Source organism: Epinephelus moara, chromosome 3 (genome assembly GCF_006386435.1).
Source record: "Epinephelus moara isolate mb chromosome 3, YSFRI_EMoa_1.0, whole genome shotgun sequence".
NCBI classification, from domain to species: Eukaryota; Metazoa; Chordata; class Actinopteri; order Perciformes; family Serranidae; genus Epinephelus; species Epinephelus moara.
Window position 1 is genome coordinate 14738910 of NC_065508.1, and position 24740 is coordinate 14763649.

The window sequence follows — 24740 nt, forward strand, 5'->3', positions numbered from 1 at the left end:
GATTCTAAGGCCAAACCCTGTTCTTTTTTCCTAAACCCAACCATGTGCATTTATTGCCAAACCTTACCACGTGTTTTGTTGCCTAAACCCAATCGTGTGTGCGTCACGGTGTTGTACCGACATAGTGCATTTATTTTGAAAGAGACTGTATGTAAATGTTAAATTTCCTTTGAGAAAGGAAGTGTATTTTGAAAGAAGACAATGCATGTAACAGGCAGAACTTGACACGGTGTCCCAGATCAACAACCAAGGCACCCAGGGTACCTTGCACGTCCTTTGTGGATGTGGAAAGTCCATGACCAAATGTCAATATGTGACAATATAGGAGTGAGAATGTGTTGGTGAGGCAGATTTTAAAAAGTTTCAAAATTAAAGCAACAAAGGCATGGATATCCTAATTTTTAGTCCTAAGTATGGGTCACAATCCTGCTCATCCATGATGGCACTGTGTGTTTTCATGGGACCCTTCTGGCCCAGTATGTCCAACCAAATTCCACAGTCACTGGTTGTAATGATGTCTTTCTTTTAGAATTATATATATATATATATATATATATATATATATATATATACATATAAAAAAACAGATCTCTAAATCCTGAATCAGGCTTTTCTTTTCAGACTAGTGACATCATCAGGGTTGTTTTTCCAGACTTAAGAAATCTATCTCACAGGCTGGGTTGTACCTTCTTGAGATGAGTAAACTAACCCTGTGTGTAAATCCGGCAGAGTGTCCCTTTAAATAATGTGTGATGTAGCTTATGTGTTTCAAGAAACTCCCCGTAGTTATAAAAAACCATATCACCAGGGTTAAGGTGGACCTGCCCTTGCACTTGATTCTCAAAATGACCCCCCGAGAAGATAAACAGACTGGGATGCTCTATTTTCTTCCGCCAGAGCTATTATAGCATGAGATGTTCATTCTGAGCAACTGTCTCATTGCACAGCTATTGCAAAGCCAAAGACCATCCCAGCGGCATGACCGTGTCACTCAAAACAGTGCTGCAGCTATGGGCATTTTTGCGGGCTAAAGTCATGTCATCTGAGACATTTAATTGGGCCCGGGCCGCCACAGGGGGACAGCGGACGGCATTCCTCCAACTGCCTGCGCCCTGTTGTGTTGCTCTCCGCCGCGTGGCTGCTGTCCGTGGATAACATGTCCATGCCCACGCAAAGTTGAGCTGCTGGCACCAGTATAGTGGACGGCCGCCTCGACTATGTCGGAGAACTTTTGAATACAGAATAGTACAGTTGGAGTCTCAAGAGGGAAGAGGAGGTCAATCCTTGGAGAGGTAGTTGTGCCATGCAGCGGCTGAGAGACGACCTGCGCTTTTTCTGAGGTCCGACGGGGAACAGACAATCAGTATTGAGGCCGGACACTGCTATCTGATTTTAAACTTTATTGAACGGAATTTCCTGGGTCGGGTTCGTGCTGCTTCAGGTAACAATGATGGGTCCTTTCCAGCAGTGCATGCTGATGATAGTCCATATGTCTTTAATAAACTCTCCATCCTTATGTGGATCATATGCCATCAATATATGCACTATTTCACTGTTTCACTCATGATACTGTCTTATTTTAATGCAATGCATCTGACAAATTTGACCTTTCAACCGTTTTCCTACTATTTAAATATACTAATTAATAAAATAGTGCTTATTTGCTGCTGTAGAAGGTCATTGTTGTGTGAGACAGAGGGTTTACTGGGGTTAAAGCAGGCAAATGCCCTGATATAAAAAGCCTGTACCTACACTGGAGGGGGGCATGCAAAATCCAGACCTCAGAGCCAGTCTGTCAAAGCTCCCTAATTATATAATCCCACTGCAACTCTAAATGCATGATGAAACTGGTGGCTGCAGTGTGTGTGTGTGTGTGTGTGTGTGTGTGTGTGTGTGTGTGTGTGTGTGTGTGTGTGTGTACTCAAGAGGCCCCATACTTTTCTAGGTATGGATTAATCACGTGCTCTCTCAAAGAGTCTGCAAACTTCCAACTGAATGCAACACCTGCTGGGTTCAGGATTTAGTTAAGTGTGATTAAAATCACAATAGGGCTGCAACTAACTATTATTTTCATTGTCAGTTAATCTGTCAGTTATTTTTCTCGATTAATTGAATAGTTGTTTGGTGTAATAAATGTCCCAAAATGGTGAAAACCCCCTAGATGACGTCCTCGGATGTCTTACTTTGTCAAGAGGAGTAAAATAACCAGAAAAATATTCATGTTTTAGTCGCTGGTATCAGATAATTTTGACTTTATTTTCTCAAACAATTACTCAAACCAATTAATTATCAGATTAGGTGGTGATTCATTTAATAGTTGACCACTAATTGATCATTGCAGCTGCATGAAATAGGTTGGAATAAAAAAATGCCTTCCATTGTCCAGTTGGACAACAGATACACATCAAATTAAAGCTGATACTATAACTACTCACTGATCTGCTGATAAATTGTTTGGTCTATAAATAAAATAGTGAGAAAATGCCCTTCGTGATTTCCCAGAAGCTGAGGTGGCATCTTTAATTGCTCGCTCTGTCCTAACAACAGTTTACGCTCTTATAAAATAGAGAAATGCAGTAAATCACCACATTTAAGAAGCTGGAAACACTGATTTTTTTTGTGATATATCTCTGAAATTATTAATAGATTATTTAAATTGCTTTTGATTTCCATTTAATTGCCTAATCGTATCATCATTGCATCATCAATCGCCTTTCCTGAGACCCTTTCGATTGTGCTAACAGCTCTGTTTTGTGCCTGTGGCCTCATGAAGGGATAAATGATCACCTCAACCAGAAGAGTGTCTCCTGATAAATCTGAAGTTAGAATCGCCTTCAGCCTCGACGACACATCAGGTAAACACACACGCACTTGCACACACACACACACACACACACACACACACACACACACGCCATGGGCTCACCTCACACACTTGTGTTCCAGCATCTCAAAAATGACCGTAACAACTTATTTTGAGTTTACTTACACCTATTACTCAAGTGATCAGTTAACACCTGGTGAAGCTCGGAGCTCTACTCTCACTGCATTTCCAGTATGTGTGGAACACATGCACCACATTCCTCCCACCAAAACAGACCAGGCACAATCTGCCCCGAGCAGCCCCCCCCCATCACACCCTATCACTTTAACAGTGTTCATTCTTCTACGCCGTAGCTGAGACAGGTGCTCCCTCTATTTCTGTAGGACCACAGCATATTAAAAAACCAACCACACATGCATGTGCGCAGCTGTGCACTTGCAAAACGCACATGTATGCACCCACGCGAGCCATTGCGCAACCTTTTCATTTGACCAGTGTTGTTTGATTCTTTTAATCTTCAATCCGATCTACCCTATGTACAGTGCAAGGTAGTGTCTGTGGGGATGTTTTACCGCAGTGGGGCCAGGCACTGGGACAGCAGCTGCAGCTATGCAATGGCAGAGTCAGGTTTCCCCGCTAATACTAACAGTGTCCTGCTGCCTGATTCACTGTTCAGCTTTTAGAACACTGGCCTATATTTATAAGCAGTTAACACTTCCAGTCCTACTCCGCCCATCTCTGATCCCCCTTGTCTTTCTCTTTAGGAAGTGAGATGAAGGGCTGTAGCAGGAACGACACACTCAAATCCCACTCTGAGCAGTGATTCATTGAACTCCATGACATTCTGCTTGTCATTCGCACATGGCAGTGTGTCCTCTTACTGAATCACTTTTTTTATTTCGTAATCAGTCTTGTTGCTGTTCTTTTGTTTCCACTTTTGTGTCTCACCCCGCTTTCCAATTAGTTTTGTTGTCTAGTTGTGCGCTGGTTCATTTTTGGATTGGAACAGTAACTGTACAGGGCCTGCTTTAGTTGGTAGCATGCGTACACACCTTGTTTTAGTTGTAGCTCCAAAGCTGTTGAGGCACAGTCTGACCCTACCCACTGAAATCAAATTTTGGATATTCCCTAGACGGCCGTGTTGTTGCCTCTTTGAACTCATGTTTCTCAGCGGGGGGACTGAGACCTGTGCTTCGTCTGGGGATCATGCTCTAGGCCCTTCATGACTTCATGCCAGGCATAGTTATAACCCCACACTGTGTCAATCCTAAGCATGAGAACTGTATTTATTCCACATCATAATTGGCCCCATGGCTGCAGGCTGGCCCACTGATACCTCTGCTTTTAGAAGGTTGCATCATCCCAGGATTCTCCACATGTGTTCCACAACTCCAGGGGGACATTACTGGCGAGGCAGAGGCTGGTGCAGACAACCTGTCTGTTTCTGTCTGTCTATCTGTCTGGCTGTCTGGCAGCCCGTCTGTCTGAATCCCTCTCCGTCTATACATCTGGCCTGTCTGTTCTTTCTGCCCACTGTGTTTGTCTGTTTGTATTCTTACCCCGCATGTCTTTCAGTCTGACAGCTCATTACTGCTGTACAGTAAGAGGACATGGCTCATTTATAAGTGCAGCACTGTGTTGCTATGTCGTGGTGTCACATAAGAGGCCCCTATAGTGTTTCATTTCGGTCCATTTTATGAGGCGGAGAAAGACATTAAAGCGACTGCCTGTAGGACAACTCACTTGGCTGTACATCAAGAACATGCGGCAAACAATATTAATAAAAGAAATTTATCTAAGAAGACATTAGGCATGATGTTGATTTATCAAATGAAGTCATTAAGCATGCTGTAAAAATCAATTTGCAGGACGTTGCTTGTAGGTGATTAATCACTAAACATGTGGATGTTTTTAATGCTGAAGAGAAACCTTATTGATTAAATAAACTACATAATCTAAATTGCCCTTCAACAGTAGCAGTCAACATGATAAATTGTGAGTGGTTCTCAACCTTTTTCATGTCATGGACCCCTAAATTAGTGTACATGAGGTCACGAACCCCCATTTGGTAAGATTTAACTTCAGGGATCTCCATCTGAAAAGATTTTGGTTCAAATTCTATCTTTGTCAACTACAGTTGAGGAGATAACTACAGAGGAAGTGAAACCTGTGATCAGGATAGTCACTCTTATGACTCTTGCCCACTTTAGCTTCACTTCTATAATGAATTAAAAAGTAAAAATAAACTGTTCCCCATTTTTCTGGGGACTCCCTAGAACTCTCTGACAAACCTGTGGTTGAGATCCTCTGATAAAGCTCATGACTGACACATTGTTTTGTGACCAAGAGTTTCCTGCAATGCTCTCCGTATTGCAGTGCAGTATCACGACATAATTCTAACCTAAATTTGACAAAATAATCTTCATACTCTGCATGCTGATCATCATAGAGTGCTTAAACAGAAGGGAGGAGATCAAGCCGAAAAAGAGTGGTGGAAGGTTTGAAGGTTAAGTTTTCAGGTTGTATTTAAATCTTTTGCTGCTTTATTACAGACTAAATTTATCTGACAGCTTTAGTTACTAGTTACTAGTAAACAATAATAATCATCTGATGCATCAGATGTGTTGTTATAGATCGGAATACTCAACAGTATATAAAATATTTAGCCTCACCTCAGCTACGGCTGAACGATTTTTAAAGACATTTCTAATTGGGATTATTTTGACTCATATTGCAATTGCGATATAATCTGCAACAGAAAAGGGAATAATTTATTTCATCATTATTCCCTACATGTTAAAATGATTATGATACGACTTTTGCAGGGATCTATACCAAAGACTGGTGTTTTCTTAGGTCTGTATACTATGATATGTACTCCAGGACGCCCCTGCAACAAAACAATATTTCATCTTAAATGGTATTTTGACACTCAATTCACCTTTCAAAAATGTGTTGCATCCTGCCAAATTACAGTAGGCTGTTTCAGTTCAGCCTTAACCCCAACCATCAACAATAATAACATGCCTTTAACATGTTAATCAATAATAAACAGCAAAAAATACAAAATATATAATAACATGACACTCTGTATTATAAGTACTTTTACTTGTGATACTTGAAGTGTATTTTTGTGCTTGTACTTCCACATGCTTACTTAAGTAAACATGTGAGTGCAGGACTTTTACTTGTAACAGAGTATTTTTACGGTTATACTGCCACTTATACTTAAGTAGAAGATATTAATACTTCTTCCCCTACTACAGAACACGTACAGTATTTGTATCACTGTACTGGTTATTCAGTGTTTGTAGTTCAACTTGTAATAGATGACATGTAAATATGATTCATTATAGTAATAAGTGAATACTGTGTTCTGTTTCAACAGATGTAAAAGATGTGGAGGCCCTCCCTCAGACTTTCCCGGATCTCGAACAGCGACTACAGGTATACAGTGCATTCTGTCGCATCACATACATTAAACACATCCTGAATTGTTGACAGGGCAGCACAAGAGAAGAGAGGCAGAAGGCACTGGGTTTTAAAGAATACTATTATGTACTTTTTAAAGGAAAATCTAAATCTGTACTCTTAACTTAACGTAAAAAAAAAAAAAAAAAAAGCTGTTAGCATTTTGCATTTCATGCCTGGGTCTGTTTTGAGGCTTAGTGCTGTATTTTTCTGATGGATAGTCAAACAATGCAATGGCAAATTAATCCCCTCTTTGAAATATGTTTTCTTTTGAATACTATTGCTCAGTAAATATGCACATTGCTGTCATTATTGCTGTCTCCCATTACCATACAACTAATTCACAACTGAAGGCCAGGCCACAGAAATCATTCTGGAGGTCATTCACTGAAAGAAAGAGCTGGATGCAGGAAAAGTAGATAAAAACAATTTGATAAAAATAAAAGAAGTAGATTAAAAACTAAGCTTACGTTTAGTTTATCAACCCTGGAAATGTTTTCAGTGTGTGTGCTTTTCTCCACTATTAGTGTTGTCACTGAATTACCCTTCAGTGAGTGTCAGGGCCGGATTCACATGAAGTACGTTATTTAAAAGTATCAATTGAGAACAATACAGCAGTCAATGAATGATAGCTTTCATACACTGGACCCAAGGCTTCCATTTATCCAAGTTTTTAAATCTTTCAATGTTTTGGGATTGTAAACTTGTTTATTTTTTGTGACCTTGACATGATTTGAGCATGCAATCTTCCGATCTGGCATCACACACGCTACCATAGTGCCACAAGGTCAGGCTTTCTACTTATAAAGCATTTATAGATCTCATACAAGTGATATGGAGACAAATCAGTTTAGGTCTCACTTGCTCCTCAAGCACAGCAATCTCATGTTTCACCAGTGGTGATATCTGCAGCAAATTTTATGGACATTTTTCCTGTCGTGTATCAGAGTATGTGACAATGGTGCTACTGGGGCACTGTGGGAAAGGTCAGAGGGTCACAAAAGTTTGAGGAATTAGCAGCTTTTGAGCAATAAAGCTGGAGTGAGGAGCTTCTGTCTCCCCCCTCTGGCACAGAAAGTAATTACATAAACACTGTTGACGCGTGCTTTTATAGGATATGTCTGCAGGTGAGTATGCTGCATCTCCCCTCTGCCCTCAAGAGCACTCTTTTCAAGTCTTTTTTTTTTTAAACTTTAATCCTTCCTCTGAAGGCAGAGTTTCTTTTTTATCTGGAGCATCCACTCCAGGAACTTTTCTTGGACGATTTTTCCGCCATTGCTCCTGCCATATTCCTAGCCACTGGTGTGTCGGTATGGTCTCTCCGCCCTTGAGCACACATAGTATCAGGAGAACACATCATCAGAATCGTGCACATACAGATGAAGCATTGAGAAAACAAAACGAAAAGCAGTGCCAAACAGAATGAATAAATTATTCTCCCCCCATTTCGCTCTGGCTGGTCCAGTCACCACAGACACCTGATACCAAAACTTTGTATACCAAGAGATACACAGAGCTTCCCATGGTGGTGATAGGCTTGATCAGCATTGTGTGAACTTGTTTGACCAGGGCTTGAATGTAACTGATGATTATTCATCTATTAAAGTCCTGCACCCCAGCTTTAAGCTGTACGTAGAAATAATTTCAGGGAGTTTCCTTGGAAGCATTTTGTCTAATATAATCTGTTTTTTATATATTATAATCTATTTGGCTTTTCATAGGTCTAAACTAATGCTGCCTCTCTCTGATGTCACATTTCTCTCTCTGACCTCTTGCAGCCAGTGCCCCCCTGTGTGTCTCTGAGAGAGAGCGTTCAGGTTTACAAGGAGCACTGCAGGATGGCGAGGGAGTTCCACCAGGTCAAACACGAGATCGCCGTGCTTGAGGACCGCAAGTAAGTCTCATAAATGTTGTTGTTGTTATTTTAACACATCCAAACAGGAGATCTTGTGGCTGGCTGTCACTGCTTGAACCAGAAGAAGACATGTCAAGCCTTACGGTATATACTGACAGAATGTTAGTTGTATTCCTGGCCAGAGATGGCATGAAAATTACAAGGAAGAGGCATTTTGACACATTCCAGTACCCACTTACAATCAACATTGGTTCAAGGAGAACAAATGAGGATTTCTTATAATAAAAATGATTTGTAGGTGCATGTTTGGAACATAAACTTACAAGCTTCAGGAGTTAAATCCCCACTGCGGCCACCTTTGATAAAAATGCAAGCACGTGTACAGTATGACTGCAAGGCATTTTGGATCAAATTGTCCACCAGATGGCACATGTTAATAGCTTTCATTCAGCATTCAGTACATGATCCACTGAGAGCAGTTTCCTTAAGATTATATTTGAACAGCTGGTATTGTAAAACTTTATATTTCAGATGAATTTTCTTCTTTTTATTATTTTTTCTTATAATTACTTTTAGATTAGAAACAGCATCAAGCATGTGTGATGTACAGTGTGGATGACGTTACACTGTAAACTGCATTTCTTTGTTTGAATCTGGATCATATTTTGAAAAGGAGCACCTTCGCTCAAGTGGATATCACACTAACTGTAAGCCCTGTCAGGTGTAATTGAGAGAGACCTGCTGTATACTTTAATGCATCTACTGTGTATGCTTGCACATAAACAAGGGTGTGTATCACACACACACAGTGCACAGTGTCCCCTGTGCCCTCAGCAGCTGTGGGTAGTCTTAGCAGTAGGATTTTCAAGGCCCTTGGTTTTACCCCACCACCACACCTACACACACACATAGACATGCACACACACAACCTACACCACTTGGCAGCTCCTAAATAGAGAGGCAGGCAGGCAGACTGCGATGGGATGAGTATAGCCTTGAGTTTAGATAAGAACATGATGAGTCAGGGCGGTAGAAACTCTTGGTTCTCTCTTTTCACGCTGTCGCTCATGCCAACATCCACTGACACGTACACACACCGAGTCAGATTCACACTTAAAAGTAAAGTGAGACACAATGAGACAGAAGTGAAGACAATACCGCACATTGTGCTTTTACGCCGATGCTAAAAATACCACACAAGGTATCACCGATACTGATACTTCATTAATGAGGCATCAAATATATTTCCATGGAAATATTATTTGATACTTTCTGCTATTTGTCAACCATTAACAGACATGTCTGATACAATGAAAGTGATGTTACTTCCCACATGATTACACACAGAATGACAGGAGAGTTTTAGACATACAGTGGAGTGTTGCAACAGGAACAAGACTTTGACACACTGCAGAGGGATTTTCCAAAACTCAGTCTGCGTCTGGCCAGTATTAAACACATATAAACTGTGGCACTCATCTGTATAGTGGATTTTAACTCTTACAAGTATTGAAATTTTACAGAGTCGATCGGTACAATCAGTCCTGTAATGCCAGATAAACTGAACTTTATTCCACCAACATAATGTCAACAAAAATGTCAATTTTCTCAAAGATGGTCAAAGTGCAAGAAACCCTTACATCAGAGTGTTGGAAACTTTTACTCAGACATTAATATTAGGCCTGATTTAGGTACTGATGCTATCATGATGCAAAGAGATTACACAAGAAATAGCCCTGTTGCAAAAGAGTGTAAGAACCTGACTTACAGAAATACCTTTATGTCCATATTAGCTGCTTTTGGTACACGGGGTAATGTTTCTTTACTTTTTTCAGATCTTTACACATTTAAATACACAGAAAAGACAAAACAAACAAATGTGGTAGTGTATTACATTTCATTGAATAAGCAAAAAAAATGTTCAGTACAGTTTAAATCAGATTTAGCGTGGCTTCTCTGGTTTCCGGATGGATTCTTTTGGACTGAGAGAGATCTCTTCCCCTTTTTCAGTTTCTCACTGTCACACAAACATGCATACACACACACCCACATACACATGCACATGCATGTTTCAACATGCTTCCAATGAAGAAAACCAAAACTCAGCACAAAAGCAATTCGTCCGAATCACTGATCTTTTACTGTAAAAAATATTGCATTTTGCTTGTAGGTGGTTTAAAAAGCTGCACTTTCATTACAGTTAAGCACAATCTTGTAACGCAAAAACTGTGAATTAAGTGATATGCTCATCAACTCAGACAGAATCACCAGTATTAGAGAAATGTGTAAAAACTGAAAATAGATTATGGCTGAAGATACACAGAGATAACATGAGATTAGATAAACATCATAGTTTCACCACAACACAGGTGCGTCTATCTTTCATCATTGCTTCTTCCGTGTGATTCTGGTCTTTCGGGAAATGAATCATCTGAACATGGTCCATAGGTATTATGATAAGAGGATTTCAAATGAATAGTCCATTGTAATCAAACGGTGAATTATTCAGAAAAGCTGATTGTTAATGACGGGTCATTTTGGACTCAAGAGGGTCAGTTTTGCCATATAAATTTGACATTTTGGGTACCATTTTTACTAAAAGTTTATTTAAACAAACATGAGAACAGGTTGTTTAAGACAAGATTTAAAGGGTTATTTTGTGTTCCAACTGCAAACAAAAGTGTAGCCCCACTAACTGAACTGAAAACTGAAAACACTTCACATCATCCTTCTCAGATTGCAGCGAACCCTGGAGAAAAATTACATCTTAGTTATTTGTGTGGTTTTAAATAGAGCTGGAAACATGTTTTCATTACTCTGGCAAACTCATCAAATGTGTGTGTGAATTTAGCTCAAATTTGCATGGTTAAATTAATTAAGATTTGGGCCTTTAAATCATTTAACATCGTCACCTTCACTAAATAAAAACCAGCATAGTTATCCTCTGTCATAGTTATGCCATTAAAGCTCCACTGACAGCCTGTATTGTAGAGGAGAGACTCCTTTCCTTCTTTGTTGATGCTGCTGTTATGTGACTTGGCACTTACCAGCTGTAATTCAGCACTGACATTCACACACTCTCAGGCGAGAGGCCATGACACGCACGTTGTACACATACATGTACGTGCGTGTGTGCTTACACTGCCTCTCAAAGTCCAAAGGCTGATCTCCTCCCAGAGTGTGAAATCACTGCTTGCCAGGCAAAGTCAGGTCATCCTGCCTAAACCAGAGCTGCGGTCATTCAATTCAGTAGTAGATAGTTGGCACGGGGGAAATTTTTTTTTACTTTATGTGATTTATTGTGTTATGCACATACTAACACGTGGACTTACCAGATGCCAAAAGTACCATTAGAGTGGTGAAAAATGGTAAGACAAGAACACAACTTCTGCAAATAGCATTACGTCAAACCATCTGCCATGAAAAACACACTTTGTAAAATACAAGTCAAGTTTCTTAACTCATCTGAAATGAGGGATATTATAGTAAAAGTGTTGCCCTTAAAGGAAGTGTGTAGGATTAAGGGGAGTCTATTTGCATAAATGAAATATAATATACATATTAGACACCTGAAACTACTGAGAGAAGTGTATGTGGACAGAAAGAACATAAAATCAGCAGGAGGAGAGCTAGTTATTGTTACCTCGCTCTAAGCAGGCAGTGGCTGTAATGAAAAGCTCACAGAGTTTACATTGATTAATATTGTGAAGCATTCAAGCTCTATTCAGTAAAAATTAATATTGGTCGAAGGTAGATTGGTAAATTAGAACATCATTATGGTGTGTTCAATGTACTCTTGTAAAACGTAGCTAAAACGTAGCTGTTTGAAGGAGAAATTTGTTCATGTTTTCACGGCACTATAAAATAGATAATAGCTAGGGAATTATGATTTGTCATATGTAGTGAAAAGGCTCGCCTAGGGCACCAAATATGCTAGGGCCGCCACTGCTATATCCACACTAATACATTAGTCTGCATAAGTTTTGCTATGCCTATGTCTAGCATCCACACTACTCCGGCATTTTTAAAACCCTAAAATGGAGGCTTTTGAAAACACTACTCACCCTTTTTACTTTGAAAACTCCAGGATTGTGTTTCAGTCTGAGTGGGCAGAAACAAATGCTGCGTAAAAATGAAAAACATATTAGTGTGAATCATTGTGGTTTTGTAAGCTCAGAATGACTCCTCCATATTTTTATGGGGAACTTGTCTTTTTCCGCAGAACCCATCGTGTAGCACTGATATGTTTCTACAACAGCCCAAAATAGACAAACCAAACACTGGGCCTAGAGGGGCAATCACATTTTTATATTACCTGAAGGACGCTGTAGTTTCTAAGGGAAGGGTTTTTCAGTTGGTTTAAATTTGCAACCCCAACGGTAGATGCCACTAAATCCTACACACTGCTCCTTTAAGTCATCATGTATCACAAAAAAATGGTAGGAGTCTGTCTGCCTGTATGAATATATATCTGTCTTTGATTTACTTGACCACCGCCGTTAATCCAGTCGACTTCACACTTGGCAGGTGTATTGCTGTCAATCCAACAAAATGCTCTGTTGAGTGCAAGCTCTTGAGATCTACAGGACATATTCATTATGTAGTGTGTTATGTTGACACTGGAGTGTTTTGAGAGGGGACCCCTTTTAACTTTAATACCGCAGAACGGTATGCTGGGTATAACTCAATCTCTCCTGCTTGTTGTAGTACGTTAAATGGTAAATGGACCTGCACTTGTATAGCACCTTTCTAGTCATCTGACCACTCAAAGCGCTTTTTACACTACGAGTCACCTTCACCCATTCACACACACATTCATACACTGGTGGCCGAGGCTACCATACATGGGGCCACCTGCTACTCAATTTTAAACACACTCACACACCGATGTGATGGAACAGCCATCGGGAGCAATTTGGGGTTCAGTATCTTGCTCAAGGATACTTCGCCATGTAGGCTGGAGGAGCCGTGGATCGAAACGCCGATCATCCGATTGGTAGACAACCTGCTCTACCTCTGAGCCACAGCTGCCCAAAAGAGCAGATGAACACCGGAGATGTGAAATTGTAGCAAACTTTAAGTGAACTTTCAGAATGAATGCTTTTGTTCCTGGAAATAGCCTGGCCCCAAACAGCCAGCTGTTTGCAAATGACACACACACTCTAGCTTTGCAAGGGGAGGCAGCTATGTCATAGCAGGTGTTTTACTCAGGACCTAAGGAAGCCCAGTGTCGAGTGCAAAGGTGATGGGATGAGATGCTCTCAAAAAAGCTGCTAGCAGCAGTACTAGAGGCCAAGCAATCAGTTTGGTTCGAACAGGCAGGTTTTGAGTGGGCACTGCACTAGTGAGCAATAAAACATAAAACGGACTAAATCGTCGATTTCGCCTTGGTCTTTTGTCTTCAGGGAGACCGTTAAATCTGGCTATAGCTGGTTATGTACGTCAGTTAACTGTGTAAACCTTATGTGCAGCCTTTGTTATAGTACTCTATGCTGTAGCTGGTCTTCATTAGCCAGTTTGTTCATAATTGTGATTTGTACCAAAGACCAGCACACCATCCTTCCTTTTGCATAAAGAATAATTTGTGCTGTGCATCATGAAAATACGCTGTATTTGACCATGACCCAACGAATGTCTTATTTACTTATTCCAGATTGGTTAGCTTTATTGCCCAACAGCAAGAAGGATCGATGTTTTTTCCCCAGCTCAGCTCTTCCTGCAAGTTTGTTTAGTGTTTGTTTTGGTTTCTCTGGTCCCCCCCCCACATTCTGGAAACACGACAGCTGGAGAATCTAAATTGCTCATAGATATAAATGTGAGTGATCGTCTGCAACTCTGCCTTTCTCTGAACTGGGAACCTGTTGTGGGTGTTTTCCTGCCTCCAGCCAAGTGAATGCTGGGAATGTATCCAGCTTTTCACATCTGAAAAAAGATAAAGTGGGACGAGATGAAAATAAACAGATGTCTCGACAGTTAATTAATTGTGGAATTTAAAAGAAATACTACACGGTTTATGTGTTTAGAAGTGAATCAGAAAAAGATTAAATGTAAAAATTGGCACTTGATGCTCAAATTTTTATTTCACTCCTCGTTTAGGCGCAAGTTGCTGGCAGAGATGGTGGAAGATGAGCAGGTTGCCATGGAGATCGCCCGTCTGGAGGAGGAGTTTCGGCGTCTAACAGAGGAGAACCGCACCTTGGTGACTGTCCACAACGAGCGCGCTCAGCAGCTGGAGAGGCTCTGTGTGACCACTCAAACGAGGCAGGACTCCTCGTGACCTCTGACCTCCATGGAACCTGAGGCCTCCAAACATCCAGCTGACGCCAGGCCAGGAAACCAAGCAGAAATAAAGGCTCAGCTAGTGCTACACAACTGCAGTCAGTGAATCAGCTAATTACACAGAGAGGCGTCGTGTTTTTTCATGTCTGAGTCATTTGTTTGAACCACAGACGTACTGTCATCATCAGTGTGAAGCTGTTGTAGTGATTCTACCAGGCTATGACACAAGGCCGCTTTTTCTGGGTTTTGTTATTATGTGATCTTCCTGGTCGCCATCGCAATACCTCGCAGTATATTTTACACAATGTCAGCTGCTGTGAATGTGACCGGATATTCTCATATCTGTCTCAGGTCCTGTGGAGACTCAGATCTTTTTACCTGAGGTCTGTGGAGGGAGCCAAAGGTGGTATGATGTGGTCCAAATGTTGTATTTTGAGGAGTGTTTCCCCCTCCCTCTCCCTCTCTCCCACTTCTGACACTTACCCGTCAAGTTCCTGTTACGATAAAAAGGAAATGAGTGTTTAACCGAGTGTCAGGGATCGGGAAATTGTAGCCATTTGTGAGGAACAGCAAAAGAAGAAGGGCAATAATCCATTTCACAACAAGTATCTGCTGCGACACAACACTGTAAGAGCTGTACATTTTTTTTGATGTAGCGTGTCTCACCAACCTGTAAAAGGGGAAGTATACAACAAGATAAACTGTTGCTTATCATCCTCGCCTATTAATAAAATGCATTTTATTTTAACATCAGCATCAGTTCCTTAGTTTCATTTCTCCAAGCCGCTGCTGTTCTGTTTGGTGAGTGCTTTATCATCATACTGCTTCGCTTACATGGAAAAAGGAACTAGATTTTTTTTCATGGGGGGGATTAGCTCATTCTGGGATTATGAAATAGTCACCTGATTGGCCAGTTTGGCTCTGGCAGCCTTCCCTCTTTTTCCTTCGAATCATGTGACATTGGCAACAGAGCTTTGTAGTGACGATTAGCTGTTGTACTTTACTGCCGGGCAGCTTTGAAGGTGGGCATTTTTCTTTACACAAAAAAGTTTTTCATGATACGATTTTTCATGCGCCTCTGCAGTCATCCCATCACAGATATTTAATAACTATTTACATGGCATGACAGTTGCTGACACCTCAAAAGCGTAACAAAAAAGTAGATAAAGTATGAGGGCACATATTCAGCTATATGAGTTGTGCTGGCACATTTTTACAGCTGTTAACTTATTGTACCTCCTCCAGCTGTTCTCTTTCTCAATGACACAGACTCACACAACAACGAAGACTTGAATTGAGCTCAGAGAAAGATTTACTGCTGGGGGTGTGAGCCAACATGGACCTATTGTGAAACGTTAACTTTTACATTAACATGAAAACCTCCCTCTTTTTGCACCATGTCAGTTTAATTTGTTTTTACACTCTCTATTTACACTAAATGCACCTCCAGTAATTAGTCAAGTAAGCCCAGATAACTGAATTGAAAGACACAGACAATAGACAGTATCTTGTTTAAACACCTGGATTATTTCCCCTACCCTCACCTTAATCTTGGAATAGTGTTCAGGGTAAATCTATAAAGGGATTTTCTGGGAAAAACCTGTTAGTTTACCAGACAGATGCAAGGGTGGGATTGGTATGGACGGGAAAACTGCTTGCTCATCCTATATCAGCAGGAGTGCATGAGTCAGCGCTTGCTCTGTTACACCCAGAGTTGTTGCGACACACACACAGACGCACACACACACTCTCACTCCCTCTATCTCTCCCTCCCTCTCACATACTCACACACAGGCCATATGACTGAGTCAAGCTCAGTTTTTAGTTTGTAGCAGAGTTGAGATAAGGCTTTCTGGGAAACGTAGACAGGCTGGACGGCATTCCATTTAGAAATAACCATGTGTGCTCAACAGCTGGGACTTTCTTTATCACTCTAAGAAACTTGGATATATAAAGTCAGCCTCGCAAGGTAGGCATGTTTTTGTTGTTATTTTTGTGTGTAACTCTTTAAGTATGTGTCCTGATAGAGGAGAAGTGGTTAACTATACTGTAAGTGTGTGTGTATGTGTTTGTGTGTATGTATAGATGTCCCTGATGGCCACGTCTGCCCCCCGCTCGTCTGTGTTTACATTTGAGTCTACAGTGCATTCCTCCCATGTGCTGCGCTGCCTGGACGAGCAGCGTCGCCGAGACACATTGTGTGATGTTACTGTGGTGGTGGAGGGTCAAAGTTTCAGAGCCCACCGCTCAGTGCTCGCTTCCTGTAGCGAGTACTTCACACACAAGATCTCCTCCCTCACACAGCATGGAGCGGTCATCACTCTGCCACAAGAGGTGAGGTGTCACCTCACGATGCCGTACAAACAAAAAGTAGACACACAAGCTGTAAAACAACCGTGTGTAAAAGTGAAGTGAGACAAGGACTGAAAGGGTTATTTCCTCAACAAGTGTTAATGGTTCACAGGCTGACTATAAGAGATTGTGTATTCTTTATGCTGGTGTTTAGTTAAAATCTTGTCGTTACCTGTCACCTTGAAAACACATACTGTCTAAGTGCACTTTGCATTTGAAGGGGAATGTAGAAGAGCCCTAAATGTGCTGTACCACTCTTACTTTATGCTTATCAACCCCAAAAGCCTAAGATACCAGAATTTTAGTTACATGCAGAAGTGTCGACTCGAGTCACATGACTTGGACTCTTGGATAAATTTGATGATTTTAGATGGGATTAAACAAAATCAAAAAAGACTTGCAACTCAACTTGAACTTTAACACCAGTGACTCATGATTTCCCCATGGACTTGAGCCTTTCGAGTGTGCCAGGAATTCATTCATGTCCCTCTATTTCCTTAATCAGCTAACATCACTATTCATTCCCAGTCAGTCGACACTTAATTCTCTAGATCTGCTTTGTGTGAACCAATCTGAGTTAGTAAGTTACTGAGTGCCACAAAAAAAAATGAATTGCAGTATGCAAAGCATGTGGGTCGAAAATCACAGACAGAGATGCAGAAACTTCCAACAAATTTGTTTTAACCAATAAGAAAAACAATTGCCAAAAATCATGATTTACGCTGTTATTAAAATAGCATTACCTTTGGTAAAGAGCGCATTAGGACTTGAAACTTAAAGTTTAGGACTTTGGATTTGCCTGTCTTGACTCAGGACTTGAGTGCCAAGACTTGAGACTTACTTGTGACTTGCAAAACAATGACTTGTGGTTACATGTATTGTTTGCTGTGTCAGTGAAATGCTACAATGCTGAGCTTTACTTTGCTAAACATTTGTGGTAGGAGTAGTTCTATTTCCTTGGCAGTATAAAATTACCTCTTGCTATCATTGAGAGCAAACTAGAGGATATAAGGGCTCATTTATGTCACTTTTCCCCTTCCACAGGTGACAGCCGCTGGCTTTGAACCCCTGCTGACATTTGCCTACACATCCAAACTTCTCTTCGGGAAAAACGATGTGTTAGACATACGTAACTCAGCTTCTGTCCTTGGTTTCAGAGACCTAGACGAAGCATGCTTTGATTTCCTCCTCCCTAAGTTCTTCTCCAGCAGCGAGGGCTCTGCCCCTGTTTCGAGAAAGACCTGTTGTAAGAAGAAATGTAAGAGGCGATTATCAAAAGAAGACTGTGGCACTGACTCTGACGATTTATTGTTGGATGAGAAAGAAGTAAAACCAGCTGCTGACTCACCATGTCAGCAGGAAGTGGCTCGGCACTGTAACAAATCAGTGAACAACAAAATGGGAAGTCAGAACAGCACAGGCACTATTACACCTGTGGCTGAAGGGACAAATGACCATTATATGCAGTGTCCAAAGTATCGCAAGTTCCAACTGGCTTGTGGGAAGGAAACTTGTGTCACAGAGAAAAGCCCGAACAATCCAGTAACAGGAATCAGGGATGACTGTGCCCTCTCCTGCTCGCCGTGCCCCAGCAGTGTGGACAGTAAGAATGAAGCTGTCGGTGAATTTCCAAGTAATTCAATCTCAAATCCTACCAGACAGAGCAAAGGGGGGGCCAATGAGCCGTGGCAAACTGAAACACATGGCAAGAAAACAGACGACTGTGTGGGCAGAGGGGAGGTTGACATGATTGTGAAAGACACAAATGAAATGCAAAGAAAATGGAACAAGGAGATGGATATGGAGGAAGACATCAGTTCTTCAGACACATCCAGTATCAAGGCAGTCTCCTCAGGGCCAAACAAAGTGCTGGGTGAGAGGTCTGCAGGGTTAATATTGCACCATTGCCCCCTGAAGACCTTTGGTGAGGGACCTGCAATCACTAGGTCACTGGGGCAGAAGAGGTTCGTCATGGACATTAGAGAGGGCACGAAAACAAGGGACTCTGATGCACTGGTGCCAGAATCCATTCATCGAAAGCCAGAGGAACAGGTAGAAGCTGAGCAGAAAAGGGCAGACGATGAGCTAGATTGTGGCTGGCAAGAAAGAGGAAAAGGAGGACAAACAGGCAGCATGGAGAGAGTGGCCCTGTCAGGAAGGAGCACCGTGGAGAGGGAGGTGGCCGAGCACCTGGCCAAACGGCTGGGGTCAGACATGGGCTCTTCTCAGCTGAACTTCCACGACCCTGATGCAGGAAGTTCCTCCGACACAGGGAGTGGACGGGCGCAGAGCTCATCTTTAGAGTGGCTGAAGTTCCACAACAACCTCAGCTCCACAAGCACCAGCTGTCCCTTTTTCCGGGATCTGGACCAAAGCAAATGTTTATGGAAGGGAGCAGAGCTGTCTGAGTGTGAGGGGGCGTCACAGTCAGGCGTGTCATCCCTAAACTCAGGGGAGGATGGAGAGTCAGAGACAGAAACAGAAGGAGACAGTGAGTCCTACTCCAGAGAGAGGGCCAGACAGGTGAGCAGTTAAACCATGAATCTGCTAATTCTCCGCAGAGCTGTTCTGTTCTTCGATATATATCTGCCACCTCACTGTGAAGTTCACAATGTGCTGAAATTAATCTGCGTCAATAAGCGTCAGCAAGCTCACCCTAAGATTACTTCTCTATGTTTGTTCTCGATAAGAGATATCAGATGCAAATGAACGTTTGCATTCATATTACAGAAAGCAGCATCGCTATAGTGCCAAGTTAATTATTCACTGAGTACAGATGATGTGTGTGCGCTTGTGTGTCTTGCGAATGTTTGCCTGAGTCTTGCTAATTACTTCAGAGTCCAATTTATCTGAAGTTGACAGCTCTGCCGGTCGAGTTAACCATGACTGCAGGGGACACAAACAACAGGTTTTAGGAACCTCTCGTGTTACTGTCCAAAAAAAAAAAAGTGTGAACAGTGCAGTGAGTGTACAGACAAAGTTAACGTCATTTCAGAGGAGAAACTGCTTTTATTTACCCTAGATAACACTACATGATTTTTACTGCTCTAATAAACCGGTGAGTGAACATTGCCTGTCACACATTGGCAGCAGCACCCAACCTCTGCTTTTTAAAGTTAACTCCTCATTTTAAGTTAATAATTAACAGCTTGGTAGAATTATAACTCAGTGTGTGAACTCCATAACCAACTCCACAAACTCTACTTCCTTTTGTCCATATGCAGGAAGCTCAATGCGTGTATTTGATCATAATATACATTGAATGATGTCTTAAGATTAGGTTCATTTTCTTCAGACTCAAGAAATATATGGGTGGTGTATGTGTACTACAGTCCAATGTCCTCTACAGCATGACATCATTCAAAAAATTAAAATTAAAATCTCTTGTGTAACCTATATTCTCTGTTTGGGTGTCCTCAGGTGCAGTTGCCATTCTCTGTAGACTGGATTGTGGACCTGAGCAGAAATGATTTCCAACAGCTGCTGAAGCAACAGGTCTTTACGCGTGAACAGCTGGAGTTTGTCCATGATATGAGACGCCGCAGCAAAAACCGCCTCGCAGCTCAGCGTTGCCGGAAGAGGAAACTTGACTGCATACATAATCTGCAGTGTGAAATCCACAAGCTGGTAAAACAAATTGTTTTTTTAAAGGATGAGTGTGAAGGATTTAGGGGGATTAATTGGCAGAAATGGAATATAATATAATAAGTATGTTTTCTTTAGTGTATTATTTCGTTACCTTGGAATTTTCTGTTTATATCTATGTAGTCCGCCATGTAGCACCACCATGTTTCTACAGTAAGCTCTAGACAGGGCCATCCACATTTTTGTGTTGGCCACTGAATTCATTCCAGGAAAAACCTCTTGAACAATGAACACTGAGGGAAATCTAATAGGGAGAAGTTTCAGCTGGTTGCAATCTGCAATCCTCACTGCTAGATGCCACAAAATCCCCCTAAATATTACACACTTCCTTTAAATCAGTACATTTTTATGAATCCACTTCTTGTTTACACACGTGTTCATCAGATTGGCTGTGCCTGTGTGTTTCACAGAAGACAGAGAGGGAGAAATTGATGATGGAGAAGAGCCAGCTGAGCCAACTGAAGTCCAAAACATGTCACAGTGTCTCCACACTGTGCCAGAGGGTCTGCAACGAAGCCAACCTGCAGCCAGAGCAGCTCCAGGTGTTGGCCAAGTACACCTCCCCAGAGTGCCCTCTGTCCTCTTTATTCCCTCACATAGACACACTGCTTTCACAGCATGGGATGCCGCTCCAGCCCCAGGCCTTACTCTCGGCCTGTTTTGTGGGCCGTGATGAGTATGTGACGTCCGAGGAGATGTCGTCCAGTTCCAGAGGGGATACAGTCACAAGAGATGGTCACCTTTAGCTTTAGATACATACTCAGCACATATACTGCTGCTTTGTACGAAACCCGCAGGGTCAATTTTGATGTCAGACTGGTCTAAAACCAAAGGTTCCCACCCTGTATCATACAGGATCTAAAGACATCACCACAAACGCTGGACTGAGTACAGGCTCCACAATAAAGCAATGGTGCATACTCATCATGACAACAGATTTATAATGAGAAGGCCGTAATCAGCGCAGATTTTAATTTACTCCTGCCACCTTTTCAATTTAAAACACAAATTAAGGGGTCAGAAATTGCATTCCAGGTGTCCAAAACTATTCATTTGACCTTTTTGTCTCTGATGACCTTCTGTAGCAAATGTTTTACGCTTTTCAAATGGCTTATTAGACTTCTGGTTAAAGCCCAAAGGGACCTGCTCACAAATCAACACAGCCAGGATGCATGTTGAGAATGTTAAAATGTTTTAGCACTGAGACAATCACGACTTTAATCACAAATCAAAGGGAACAATGCTCTTAATATTTATAATATGCTTCACCGCTTGATTACCTCAGGACAACACAATTCATCTTATTTACTTCAGTTGTTTAAAATAATGTTTTTATACAGGTTCTCAGGTGTTAATAGGAAAACTAAGCACACAATACCTCTTGTAGACAGTGTTGGTTCTGCCCTCTCTGCGTAGAGTGCAACACAAAACAGCATTTTGCACCAAAACCAGTCGACTCAATAAATAGACCTGACATAGTGTGCCATGTTTACCTTCTGGTCATATGTCTGGCTATCATATTTCAGGCTGTCATTGTGGTCGTCTGACCACAGTGATGCAGCTCTTCTAGGTTGCACACAGCTCTCGGCTTTGCTCTGACTCACTAAAAACAGACCTCACAAAAATGTTGCCTAAATGTGTTGAAAGTGCTGTCTAAAGAAACTGCACATTAGCAGAGCTTTTATACATGAATAAAGTACACTTATGGGAGGAAAGCTGCCACACTCTGTGTAATTAAAAACCACATTATGTGTCTGTCCTGTATTGTAGCAAGTATTGGAGTCTTTTATTACATATTGAATGGAAATACTGTGCGTTACCCACAACCTAATTATCTTAAACACATCTTATCAAAATTCCTGTAAAGGGTCAAGTGAACTATGTAGCATTAACTCATTGAGGCATGTGGTTCGAGCATATTTATGTGTATATTTTGTGTCTCCTGTGCCATCAACAACATAATTACTTATTTGTTTTGTGCATCCCATTCAATACTCTAGCTTTTCTGTTGGCTTACACCTATAACCTTTCACCTATTTTCACCCCACTCATAGTAGATCTTTGACACTTAGGACTCTTCACAGAAAATCAGCCTTGCAACCTCCTTATGATCAAGTTTCACTGTATTATATTTGTATATATTTATTGATTTCTTTTCATTTTTTGTAATCATTACAGTGCAGTTGGTCTTAAAAATATTCTGTAAAATATGAAATGATATAGTGAGTACAAAAATCGGGGTAACATTAGTTTTACGAGGAAATGCTGAGCAACCACACTGTATTTTTGATGACAGTGGGGTTTGAGGGTGTTAAGATGTCATTAACCACAAGAATTTTTTTATTTGTCTCCCACTAAGCCAACTGCAGACTGCACATTCAAAGTAATGTTAATGCTGGTGCTTATCGCCCTCTAGTGGCAGTGCCTGTACAGTCAATAGACTGGGAGCTGTATAGATGTGCAGGCCTAGTACAGTATATGCTGCACAAATTGCTTCTGTGTTCCTTTATTTCCAATGCACAAAAATGACTGTATCTTTCTATAACAAATGGATTTCTGCATTTTTTTAAGCAAAAGTGAAAGAAAACCAATCAACATTAAAACAGAGAAAAAATTGCTTCAAACGGTAAAAGATGTTTGTTATTATCCCCCACTTGTGAAGATGATTGGTAGTGCAACGCAGTGTTATTGAAAAACCATCAGTAAGGTTAATGAGATGTAAAATCTGTCTGTGTTCAGTGTGAGTGATGAATAGCTGAGACCATAAGGTCTCCAGAGGACTCATCTTTCAACCTGGACAGATGTATTAATGATTTAATACTTCACTTTGCTTTTCATGTTTCTCCCTCCTGAATCTCAGTCACTCTCTCGCACTTAGCTCCTCTCTGTTACTTTAAAGTTTCTCTCTTTCTTTTCGCTCTGTCTTCACTCCTCCGTCTCTCTCTGGAGGCCATTTTAATTATACAGAGACTGTTATTTCATCTCTCAGTTTTCTTTTATGTGAGAAAACATAGCGTAATACCCCCTGGATGATTACAAAACTATAGTAAGATCTGTAAATCACACCCATGTTGGTCATTCTCACCACATATTCATGCACTCGTCATGAAGGGAGAATTAAAGGAAGATCCAGGGGGGCAAAGGTCAAGCAGGGTGACTTAATAGATTTTGGTGCTGGGGAATGGGAACCAAGAGTCACTGAGGCCCCAGGGCTTAAAGATGAGAAAGTCACACTAATAGAGGAGGTCATTTGCTTGAGAAAGTATGTGTTCACACGGTGTAATTAAGTTTCAAATCCAGTCACTCTCAAGTGGCTGCACTTCACTTTAATGTGCACACACAGGTGTAGATTTAGGGGGGACACAAGGGACACGTCCCCTTAATATTTAGAACATGTTCATTTGCCCGCCTCCCCAGTAAAAACATGAAAGTAGATGATGCAGAAAATGTACAAAATGGTGCATGAAAATATTCGCAGAGGTCCCCTAAGCCCCCCTTTTCATCTGTGTCCCCCTCACTGTTTCTGCGTGTACACCCAACTATGTTTTCTTTGTGTTTTTCTGTAGAAATGAGACGTCTCAGGAAACGCATTATATATGAATCACTGATGTGTCACCTTATTAGGCCATCGAAGTTCCATTAGTATAATTTAAAATAAATGAGGGGTTAGCAAATGCCAGCAGAAATGAAAAAGAGTGGGTTGTTTCCAATAAATTAGCATCCATAACTTGTTGACATAACTTAGTTTCCCTGAAGTGAATAAAATGCCTGCGGTGTTACTAATGTGACAACAGATGGCACCACATGAGCAGTTTCTAACAGTGAAGCTGCTTGATCAGATCAGATAAAGTCTATCATCTTGAGTTCTTGTCACTGAATTATGCAGCTTGCCAAAAGACACCATGTGACTGAGCTGGCTGAATGTTTTCTGATCTGATCTAATAGAGAGTTACCAGTTTAAATATGTGTGAATCCCGTCTGGAAAACATTTCAAAGGCAGCCGAATGTGACCTGTTTAATGCGTCGGCTTCTGTTTACCTGCATGCACCTTTGATGAGCTGTCTGTAACCTTTTGTAGCTGCAGCATTTAAGAACTGCTTTTCTCCTGTCTCATTTTCTTCTCTTGCTACCTGCCTCTCCTCGTCTCCCTCTCTCTATCTATCTCTCTGAGAGAATATGTGGGTGTTTTCTGTAGGTGGTTCTCTGGCAGAGCCCGAGCACTAAAGAGAACACAATATGTTGGGCTCATAATCTCAGTAATGAATAGTTAGATCTGTGCCAGCTGTTGTCACAGGAAGAGTTAACAGACGAAAA

At 41.3% G+C, this 24740-nt stretch overlaps 2 protein-coding genes across 4 annotated transcripts; both read left to right on the forward strand.

Annotated features, from left to right (window-relative positions):
* Positions 1–1083: 1083 nt before the first annotated feature.
* map3k7cl (map3k7 C-terminal like) lies at positions 1084–15586 on the forward strand. 3 transcript variants are annotated; one of them, XM_050040506.1, is made up of 5 exons: positions 1084–1441; positions 2745–2855; positions 6213–6271; positions 8074–8189; positions 14247–15586. In XM_050040506.1, the coding sequence occupies exons 2-5, from the start codon at positions 2780–2782 to the stop codon at positions 14425–14427; spliced, it is 432 nt and encodes a 143-aa protein (XP_049896463.1). In that variant the 5' UTR covers positions 1084–1441; positions 2745–2779; the 3' UTR covers positions 14428–15586. The 3 variants fall into 3 exon arrangements, 2 of the variants coding, with proteins under 2 accessions (XP_049896463.1, XP_049896462.1); XM_050040505.1 differs by having other exon boundaries at positions 2774–2855; positions 14247–15585; XR_007569707.1 differs by lacking the exons at positions 1084–1441; positions 2745–2855; positions 6213–6271; positions 8074–8189 and adding an exon at positions 11362–11518 and having other exon boundaries at positions 14247–14382.
* A 602-nt stretch (positions 15587–16188) lies between these two features.
* LOC126388166 (transcription regulator protein BACH1-like) lies at positions 16189–23047 on the forward strand. Its single transcript, XM_050041082.1, has 5 exons — positions 16189–16398; positions 16515–16763; positions 17826–19304; positions 20202–20408; positions 20837–23047. Exons 2-5 carry the CDS (start codon positions 16515–16517, stop codon positions 21170–21172), a joined length of 2271 nt encoding a protein of 756 aa, XP_049897039.1. The 5' UTR covers positions 16189–16398; the 3' UTR covers positions 21173–23047.
* The last annotated feature ends 1693 nt before the right edge of the window (positions 23048–24740 follow it).

Bases quoted from the DNA above. Each gene is read 5' to 3' on its own strand.
- LOC126388166 (XM_050041082.1), top strand. From the start codon at position 16,515: ATGTCCCTGATGGCCACGTCTGCCCCCCGCTCGTCTGTGTTTACATTT. The intron at 16,764-17,825 runs GTGAGGTGTCAC...CCCCTTCCACAG, and splicing joins TCATCACTCTGCCACAAGAG to GTGACAGCCGCTGGCTTTGA. The intron at 20,409-20,836 runs GTAAAACAAATT...TGTGTTTCACAG, and splicing joins AGTGTGAAATCCACAAGCTG to AAGACAGAGAGGGAGAAATT.
- map3k7cl (XM_050040506.1), top strand. From the start codon at position 2,780: ATGATCACCTCAACCAGAAGAGTGTCTCCTGATAAATCTGAAGTTAGA. The intron at 2,856-6,212 runs GTAAACACACAC...CTGTTTCAACAG, and splicing joins CAGCCTCGACGACACATCAG to ATGTAAAAGATGTGGAGGCC. The intron at 8,190-14,246 runs GTAAGTCTCATA...CTCCTCGTTTAG, and splicing joins GCCGTGCTTGAGGACCGCAA to GCGCAAGTTGCTGGCAGAGA.